Source organism: Eriocheir sinensis, chromosome 30 (genome assembly GCF_024679095.1).
Source record: "Eriocheir sinensis breed Jianghai 21 chromosome 30, ASM2467909v1, whole genome shotgun sequence".
Classification (NCBI taxonomy): Eukaryota; Metazoa; Arthropoda; class Malacostraca; order Decapoda; family Varunidae; genus Eriocheir; species Eriocheir sinensis.
Window position 1 is genome coordinate 5973788 of NC_066538.1, and position 10293 is coordinate 5984080.

At 43.7% G+C, this 10293-nt stretch overlaps 1 protein-coding gene and 2 long non-coding RNA genes across 3 annotated transcripts; 2 read left to right on the forward strand and 1 right to left on the reverse strand.

Moving 5' to 3' along the window:
• Nucleotides 1–150: 150 nt before the first annotated feature.
• On the reverse strand, nt 151–7402 carry LOC127005493 (fatty acid-binding protein, liver-like). Its single transcript, XM_050874401.1, has 4 exons — nt 7235–7402; nt 5290–5462; nt 732–833; nt 151–484 (listed from the first exon to the last, which is right to left on the reverse strand). Exons 1-4 carry the CDS (start codon nt 7299–7301, stop codon nt 434–436), a joined length of 393 nt encoding a protein of 130 aa, XP_050730358.1. The 5' UTR covers nt 7302–7402; the 3' UTR covers nt 151–433.
• On the forward strand, nt 840–4771 carry LOC127005495 (uncharacterized). Its single transcript, XR_007758571.1, has 2 exons — nt 840–2605; nt 2769–4771. It is a non-coding gene; the product is annotated as an uncharacterized LOC127005495 (long non-coding RNA).
• On the forward strand, nt 5560–7156 carry LOC127005494 (uncharacterized). Its single transcript, XR_007758570.1, has 2 exons — nt 5560–5927; nt 5961–7156. It is a non-coding gene; the product is annotated as an uncharacterized LOC127005494 (long non-coding RNA).
• Nucleotides 7403–10293: the final 2891 nt, after the last annotated feature.

Below are 10293 nucleotides of genomic sequence, written 5' to 3' on the forward strand. Positions count from 1 at the left end.
CCCGAGTTGAACCCATGAAAGTGACCTCTGATCTTTTCACGTGCAAGGTTTCAGTCGGAACACAGACACGGAATAGACCATACATGCCATTCAGACAACTAAGAGACAATGGAAAGTGGGAACTACAAACTACACAATAATAACCCAGTACTTATAAAAAAGACTTTAATGATTATTAGAAATAAAATTTCACATCCTTATTGTTAGCAGTACAGATAGTGTTCAAGGATATCTTTTTGCTAAATTACTCACTTCAGAAGATGTTACAAGACTAAAGAATGTAAAGATAAAAGTGACTTGAGTGCAGGTGGTGTAACAATTTAAATACCAAAGTTACTAAGTCAGGCTGAAGAGCAAAGACAACCAAATTTAGCAAGTGAAGTGAGGAAAAGGTAATCTAGAGACCATATTGATAGACTTGGGGTGTAGCAGACTACTGGCGGGAGTAGATCCTCTTGGAGGCGATGTTGTTGTAGATCATGGTCTGGAAGGAGAGTCAGGGGTGAGTGATCAATGAGAGAGAGAGAGAGAGAGAGAGAGAGAGAGAGTCAGGAATTGAAGAAGTAAAGAAAAATATAGAAAGAAAATTGGGTGAAGAAAAAATATAAAGCACTAAAATACACCTCTAACCCTACTCTAAATCATGCAAAGTGCCAACACCCACTCCTCCTAGGCATTACTTCCCCCGCCCCGGCCAGCATCAGGGTCGGCCGGGTGATGGGGCGGCTCACCTGTGTGACCCCGTCGGCAGTGAACTCGACGGTAGCGGTGCCAGTCTTGCCGCCAAAGTCCCAGGTGCCGTTGAGGGTGGTGCCAGAGAGCGTCAACTTCACCTGCAGAGGGATGGATAAACGATAAGCAAAGAGAAAAAAGACTAAGTCGAGATGGATTGTGTTTATTTTTTTTATGGTAAAGGAAGCAGCTCAGGGACAGATAAACAAAAGGAAAAAGACACAAGGTTGAGATGGATGAGTGGCCAGACGAGAGAGTCAGTTTCAGATGCAGAGGTGTGTTGTAAGTGAATAATATAACAAGGGAGGAGGTCAGACCCTGCTACCCTCTGCACTCCAAGGCATTGTAATTATATATATGTGTACTCTTAAAGGTGTAGTGAAGATTTGTTGGGCAGATGAGGTAAAATTGTCCCGTTATTTTATAAGATGATGGAAAAGGACCTGGGAAAAGTTGGAAAGTTTCGTTTAATCGGCGCAACATCTGTGGTCATATGCCGGAGAGAGAAGGGGAAGGAATTATAGGGAAGTGAACAGATCCCAGGAGACGGGACACAACCCCCGATTAATACCTGGTACCCATTCACTGCTGGGTGGACATGGGTGTAGGGTATCGGAAAAGCCTAACTTGGGAAGAGGATAGCTCAGAAAAGTAAGAACGAATTGCTATTAGTAACAGTAAAATCCTGAAACAAAATGAAAAGAAAAAAATGCATGGAAAAGTGTAGGAAGAACATACTTGACACACACTCATTCCCTGCCTGGAGAAAAACAAACCAGTGATAAACACTAAAGAGTCAGATACAGCTGACTAAAAAGCTGAGAGGAGAGGCTAGATAAGGTAGTTTTGTAGACAGTGAGATGATCTGGACACATCAATGAGAGGATGGGAGGAAAGTTCAAGAATCAAAACACTAAGGGGGGGTTACATAATCTGGGTGATGGTGAGGTTATGAGGTTAGCATACAGGGATATATGACTGTTAAAGAGCAATGAAATCATAAAAAATATACATGTCTATGGCTGCGATCACATGGAGAGACATGGTGTCCAGTGAAGAGGTGGGACGATGTGGATTACAGGAGCAGAGTACGATGCTGAGAGTACGGAGAGTGAGGTGGTTTGGGCGCTTGAAGAGGAGGGAGGATAGTGATCATGGAGGTAGAATTGATGGAGTCGATACGGCCCGCTAATCCCATTCATTGAAGTGAAGCCGACGAACTGTCAAATTTACGGCCAAAAGATGGGGGTGGGCGAGCCTGGCCGAGCCCATTAAGAGGGAGCCTGACCTGACAACACCTGACACTTGGCCGTAAAAATGACATCTCGGGCGGATTCACTTAATTGGGCTGAAGTCGACACCACCAATTCTACCTCCATGATAGTGAGAGGGAGAGGTGTTGGGAGTGCAAGAACCAGGTCACCATCCACCAGGCAGGCCAAGGAAGACGTAGTGTGTTCCTTTACTCCACCCCGCCATCACAAGCTTTATCTTCCCCTCTCTTATTCTCTCTATTTTTCCTCCCTTCTCTCTCCTTTTCTCCTCTTCCTCCTTCCTCCCTCCCTTCCTTCATCCCATCACAATTGACTCCCATATATAAAAAAATCATTGACCGTCTAACCTCATAAGAGACTGTTGGAAAGCCTGATGTTAAATAGTAGATCATAAAAATAAAAAAAGATTGAAGGGGAAGAATATACTGCTGGGGTCATGTCACTGCTCGGGGTTAAAACGAAGAGGAAAGGAGACGTTTAGGCGTGTGGAAAGGCCAGGAATTAATGAACAGAACCAAAGACTAAATGAATGAAGAGAGCATCACTGTACTGCCAGGCTTGGACCATTGGGGTGAAGCTGGAGAGGTGGAGATAGGAAGGTAAGGGCAACGATAACCAATGACAACAGTATCAGTAAAAGATGTAAAGTCGTGTGGTAAGGCCAAGAATTAATAAACAGAACCAAAGACTAAATGAAGAGAGCATCACTGTACTGCCAGGCTTGGACCATTGGGGTGAGGCTGGAGAGGTGGAGATAGGGAGGTAAGGGCAACGATAACCAATGACAACAGTATCGGTAAAAGATGTAAAGGCGTGTGGTGAGGCCAAGAAATAATAAACACAACCAAAGACTAAATGAAGAGAGCGTCACTGTACTGCCAGGCTTGGACCATTGGAGTGAGGCTGGAGAGGTGGAGATAGGGAGGTAAGGGCAACGATAACCAATGACAACAGTATCAGTAAAACAGTAAAATAATGAAACAAACATTAGAGCTGAAGAGGACTTGAGAGATATGATTGTGGGAACGGACATGAGTCACCCAGCGAGCCTATCAGTAAACCAATTATTAAGCACTGAAGGAAACTTGAAGATGTGAGTGGGCCGACAGATATTAGTCAGATAGGAGTTAATTACAGGTGATATGGGAGCGTAGAGAAGATACACCGGCACAAAGAGGAGTGGTTAATTCAATAGGAAGATAATAGGTGAAGGTAATGGAGGAGATAGGTATAATGTGCTGATTGGAAGATGAAAAGGAGAGATGATACACAAGAACAATACAAGAATAAGACTGAAGATGGTGACAAAATTAGACCCATACGAGAGGAGTAGGTAATTGAATAGCAAGATAACAGGTAGAGTGAAGATAAGGGAGGAGATATGGTTAATGTACTGACAGGAAGATGAAGGGGAAAAAGAAATGATACACAAGGAAGCGAAGAGAATAAGACTGAAGAAGTAATGTAAGGTTTGTAACAGAGGAATAGATAGTTAAAAGTGAAGATAAGGGAGACGATACGTGTAATATACTGAGAGGAAGATGGAGAGGACCTAAGAGATGACACACACACACGAAGATAAGAGAACAGAGCGAAGGTGAAGTGAGGATGAGAGGAAGATAAACGGACTGATAGGAAGCTGAATAAGAAATGAATCACGTTCGCAGAAAACTGAATTGATAGGAAGCTGAATAAGAAATGAATCACGTTCGCAGAAAACTGAATAACTTGAAGATGAAGAGGAAATAGATGAGGCACACACGAAGAAGATAAAAAAACAAGTACAAACGTGAAAGGAGGATGAAAGGAAGATGAACTGGATGATACGAGGAGGAGGAGGAGGAGAAAGAACTTACATAAAGAAAACTGAATGACCTAAGAATGAAAAAGAGGAAATAGATGATGAACACACGAAGAAAAAAGAACAAGTACAAAGGTGAAGTGAGGATGAAGGAAGATAAACAGACTGATAAGCAGAGGAGGAGGAGGAGGAGGAGGAGGAGAAAGAATTTACACAAAGAAAACTGAATGACCCAAGAATGAAGAAGAGGAAGAATAGATGATGCACACACGAAGAAGATAAAGGCGAATAGAAGATGAAGGAAAGAAACAGGCCTGAAAGGAAGATGAGAAATAAATAAAATACACAAAGAAAACTGAATAACCAAAGGAAGATGAAGAGGAAACAAAAGAGAATCACAAATAGAAGATTGAGAATAAGACTAAAGATGAAATAAAGAGGAGGGAAAGATAAAAATAGGAAGATGAGGAATTGAAGATAGGGAGATGAGGAATAGAAAGATAGGGAGATGAGGAATAGAAAGATAGAAAGATGAGGAATAGAAGATAGAAAGATGAGGAATAGAAAGATAGAAAGATGATGGATAGAAAAGATGATGAATAGAAAGATAGGAAGATATGAGAAAGAAATCGAAACAAACACACACAAAAAAATAGACATGAACACCAGTCAAAAAAATGAAGACGAAGGGAAAGGTAATGTGCTGGCAGAAAAACAAAAATGATACACTACAAATAAAAAGAAGTCTTGGGGAAGAAACAAAAGACGATCGAGTACAAGGAGGAGGAGGAGGAGGAGGAAGAGAGATAAGATGACAAGTATCGGACTATCAGACTACAAATTTACAAAAAGTACTAACTTATATCCCTCAAAAATGACAAAAAGTACTAATTTATATCCCTCAAAAATGACAAAAAGTACTAATTTATATCCCTCAAAAATGACAAAAAGTACTAATTTATATCCCTCAAAAATGACAAAAAAATGCTAACCTATAGACTACCCCCCAAATATAGAGAAAATGCTAATCTATATCCCTCAAAAAATAGATGGAAAATTCTAATCAACACCCATCAAAAAATAGAAAAAAACTTGCTAACCTATAAGACTACCCCACAAAAAATAGAGAAAATGCTAATCTATATCCTTAAAAAATATATGAAAAATTCTAATCAACACCCATCAAAAAATATAAAAAAATGTTAATCTATACTTCCCCTCAAAATGGGGGAAAAACACCATAAAGACAGCGTTGCTAAACTATCGTACTCATCGCATTGCATTTTCGTAGTTTCCGACCGATAACTATAGCAAAAACAAATAAACAAACATCACTTAATAGGAGCTTTACCGCTAACTTCAATTTTCTATCGTTATTTGTGTAGGTACGAGAGTTTGAGGCTTAAAAGTAATAAATACGATGTGGTGAATACGATAATCTGGCAACGCTGCATTAAGGTACTCCGCTTCTATAATACTGACCGTGTACTCGATGCCGCCGGGGAGCGTGGCCTGGGACTCCTTGCCGAGCGTGATGGTGTTGGTGAAGTTCTTGTCGCCGGCCGTGGTCTTGATGACGATGTCGTTGCCACTCTGGGTCACATCCAGGGAGGGCTTGGCGGCCTCCAGCTTGGCGGCGAGGTCAGCGGGGATACCTGCGGACACACCGGTTATGAGGATACTGCGATTGATTGATGGGCTGTATTAGGCTGCGGATTGATTGACTGATTGATGGGTTGTATTAGGCTGCGGACTGATTGACTGATTGATGGGTTGTATTAGGCTGCGGACTGATTGACTGATTGATGGGTTGTATTAGGCTACGGATTGATTGATTGATGGGTTGTATTAGGCTACGGATTGATTGATTGATGGGTTGTATTAGGTTACGGATTGATTGATTGATGGGTTGTATTAGGCTACGGATTGATTGATTGATGGGTTGTATTAGGCTACGGATTGATTGATTGATGGGTTGTATTAGGCTACGGATTGATTGATTGATGGGTTGTATTAGGCTACGGATTGATTGATTGATGGGTTGTATTAGGCTACGGATTGATTGATTGATGGGTTGTATTAGGCTACGGATTGATTGATTGATTGATGGGTTGTATTAGGTTACGGATTGACTGATTGGTGGGTTGTATTAGGCTACGGATTGATTGATTGATGGGCTTTATTAGGCTGTGAATTGATTGACTGATTGATAGTTGTGCAGTTAGTTAGGCTGCTGTGCTGGAGCGTTACAAAGACAAGGAAAAGTGCAATATTGAATGATCTATTGAGTTGTGCAGGTTGGTTTTCTTACACTTACGCCTCACATCAAGTACTTTCAAAGGACAAGGAGTAGATTAATCGGGCCCTCATGGCACAGAAAGGTCAAACTACCAACAGGGTCATGGAAATAACCCTGGAAATGTCCAATAGTCCTGTGAAGGCCATGTCTAATAATTATGTGTACATGGGCGCCGAAATGCTTGCGAATATTGCCCGCCGTAGTCACGTCGATATCATCTCACGTAGTGCGATCAAAGTGAACCAGAGAAGTTTTGAAGAATCACCAAGCAGCCACAGGAGTATACTAGAAGCCACACAAGGAAGGCCGCTGCACACACTACCTCCCCGACACGGAGCTGCCCTTGTGTCTAGTGTCTTGTTCGAACCACCCGAACTGAGACTCCGAACCATATGTATGTTAACTCGTCTACATAACTCTGATTCAATATGCAGGTAACTGAGGCACCTGTTACTTTAGTGTTTTTTTTTCTATTACACTGAACGAAGAGGAATGTCCCCACTAACACTAACTAATTAACCGCCCACCTTGCTCAAACCTCGAAAAAATGAACCGGTCCGTTTGATTTCGAAGCAGATTGCATAAAAAGGGTGAAATGTGTAGTAAGGTTGTTACATCCTCAGGGGCGTTAATTTTCATGTAAACATTGTACAACTTGACAACCGAATCAAGCACCTCATTTTTACTATAACCGCTAGAATTAATTGAAGAAAAAAGTCATCTGCGACCCACACCGCTTGTGACTCCTGAACCAACGGAGGACCTGATTCATAACACCACAAAGCTACTACTAAGCAAAATAATACACTGGGACGAATTTCTGAAGAGGTCAAAGAGGTGGAAGTGTGCTAGACATGAAAACACACACTAAAGGAGATAAATACATACAACAAATGCAAACACTGCGCTAAACAAATAAACAGGGACATATATTTAGGAAGTATTATGGTGGGAATCAAGGGATCATTAAAGACAAATCAAATACAACTAAAAAAAAAAAAAAAAAAAAAAGAGAGAGGGGGCTAAAGGACAGGTAAAATACAACTCACACCTACAAATCCACAACAATACCATACAGGGTTTCGAACTGGTGTACAGGGATGGTGTTAAGGGGGTTAAGCAACATACCCACAGCACTGAGCCAATCAGCATATTTCTCGTTGCCGCTCAGAACGTATTTCCCGGTGATGGACATGATGGTGGTGGTGTTGTTGGTGGTGGTGTTGGTAGAAACAGCGAGGGCAACTCCTGAAGCCAGAGTGAAGTGCCTGACGCTCTCACCCGCATATATACCTCAGCTTACCCTCTCCCCCTCTCTCCCTTACCCCCTCCCGCCCTCCCCCCGCGGCAGGCACGTGAGAGGGGCAGCACCAGCGGTACCCAAGATAAAAGACGCATTGTGACGGCGCATGGATGGCCCTCCACTTCGGCATCAGCGGGGCGTTAAAGGTGATTTCGGCGAGGCTCGGCGGCGGGTCGGTGAAGGGGGCGAAGTGTACGGAAAGGGACGGTAAGGGCGTGTGTCGTTCGTCTTGCGGTGATAAGAATATGGATGGTGGACTCTGGCACGCCGCCCCCTCCCCCCTGTAACTCCTGCCCCCACTCCTTCACTCCGTATCCCCTTCGTATAGAGTCTCCCTTGCCTCTGCCCCTTCTCCCTGTTTCCCTTCTCTTCTTCTCTCTATCTCTCTCCTCCTCTATCCCCCTTCTCCGTAACCTCCTTCCCCCACTCTCCCACTCCTTCACTCCGTATCTCCTTCCAATAATGTCTCCCTTTGCCTCTTCTCCTGTTCCCTTTCTCTTCTCTCTACCTCTCTCCTCCTCTATTCCCCTTCTCCCTAACCTCCTTCCCCCACTCTCCCACTCCTTCACTCCGTCCTCCCTTCGTATATAGTCTCCCTTTGCCTCAGCCCTTTCTCCCTGTTTCCCTTTCTCTTCCTTCTACCTCTCTTCTCCTCTATCCCCCTTCTTCCCCCACTCTCCCACTCCTTCATTCCGTACCCCCTTCGTATATAGTCTCCCTTTGCCTCTGCCCTTTCTCCCTGTTTCCCTTCTCTTCTCTCTACCTCCCTCCTCCTCTGTCCCCCTTCTATCCTTTTTCTCCTTAAGTTCTCCCCTCTCCTGCAGTCCGCACTCTCCCACCCCTTTCTCCCTTATCCCCTTTCTATAGTGACTCCCTTCGCTTCCTCTCACATCGCATACTGCCCTTTCTTTCCTCCTGACTCCCTTTACCCTTTCCCTCCCTTTCCCCTTTTCTTAGATTGTCTCCATTTCCAAGCTTCCCTTCACCTCACACTCCTTCCCCTCCTTCTCCTTTCTCCCTCCACCCTTTTCATCCCTTTCTGGTGCCCTCGATCATCCCTTATCTTTCTTTATATTCTTTGTCCCTTTCCTATCATCAACTGCCCTTTCCTATCATCAACTGCCCTTTTCTCCTCCTCCTCTCCCCCTGTGTTTCCCTCTTCTTCCCTCCTCTTCCTCTTCCCTATTTACCTCCTGCCCTTATCCATCCATTCCCTCCCTCCCTCCCTGCTTGCTTGTAAACTGTCCTCGAACTTGTCAATGCCTCCTCCTCCTCCTCCTCCTCCTCCTAATCTCTCTCAAGCCGTCGTTTCCTCTCACCTGCTCTCCTGATATCTTCCCCTCCCCCCCCTCTACTACTGTAACTCGACTCCTCCTCCTCCTTCTTCTCCTCCTCCTCCTTCGTTCTCTCTTCTACTCTCTTATTTCTAGTCTCCAGTTTACCCCTTGCATTTGTAGGCCTATCTTCTTGCTTATTTATCTACCCTATTCGTTCCCTGGTATGTTATATTTCTTTACCCTCTTCTCCTTTTTCTCTTCCTCCTCCTCCTCCTCCTCCTATCAAACCGTCACATCCCCTTATCTTTGGGAGCAGTTACATCCCTTTTCCATCTTATCAATTCTACATATGTCCTTCTTACTTTCACATCCTCCTTCATTACCTCCTCCTCCTCCTTCAACTCCTCTTCCTCCTTTATTCTTTCATCTCCTTGTCAGTCTTTGTATGGTTTTGTGTTAGCCTACCTCTTATTCCGTCGTTTTCTTTCTTTCTTTTTTTCTCTCTCTCTCTCTCTCTCTCTCTCTCTCTCTCTCTCTCTCTCTCTCTCTCTCTCTCTCTCTCTCTCTCTCTCCAATCACCTGTTGTACTTTTTTTTAACCTCTTCCTCCAACCGCATACCTCCTCCTCCTCCTCCTCCATCATGCAGCCTCTTCTTTCCGCACTTGATACCTCTCCTCCTCCTCCTCCTTCTCCTCCTCCTCCTCGACACTCCTCCTCCTCCTCGACACGCTGCTTGCCTCTCACGTCTATCTCTTCCTCTTCCCTCCTCCTCTCTCTCTCTCTCTCTCTCTCTCTCTCTCTCTCTCTCTCTCTCTCTCTCTCTCTCTCATATATACATTCAAAAAGGTATAAAACTAAATAATGTAATAATAACAGTAGTAAATAACAGTAAAATAACGGTGGATAATAAATATAAAAGTAAACAGTCGGTAAAGATGATAATAAATAACGTACAGTGATGCAAAACTTCATGGTAAATTGTATAAAAGAAAAACAGAAAACAGAAAAAAGAAAGGAGTACGCTAAGAAAAGCCCTGTTCTACCTGTCCTTGAAAAGTTAATTAGTCACATTCACTCTTTACCTTTCCCACGAAGACTTGAAGGACGAAAGGGAAAACCCAGACAAAAAAAAAAAAAGGAAATAAAAAGGACTAAAATAAATAGATAAATAAAAATATACACGAACGATTACTTAACACGAGTAAGCATTAACATTTTCAGCCTCGTCTCTCCGCCAATCAGCTCTTCCCTCTCCTTATTTGGGCGCCAGTAAGGGCCAATCAGCGTCTTTCCCGCCAGGGCCTCGGACTTTCAGCGGACCAATGGGAGGGAGGGAAGTGTTATCTCGGGTGGACAGAGAACGTTGACCTTACTGAACTTTGGTTACCTTTTGTTGGGTGAATAATGCCCCGATTGTGAGGTGACCGCCCTCCTGCCCCCTCCCTCCTTCCCCTTCCTCCTCCTTTCTCTCTCCTCCTTTACCCCTTTTCCTCCTCCTTTCCGTCTTCTCCTTTACCCCCTTTCCTCCTCCTTTCTTCCTCCTCCTTTACCCCCTTTCCTCCTCCTTTCTTTTTCCTCCTTTACCCCCTTTTCCTCCTCCTTTCTT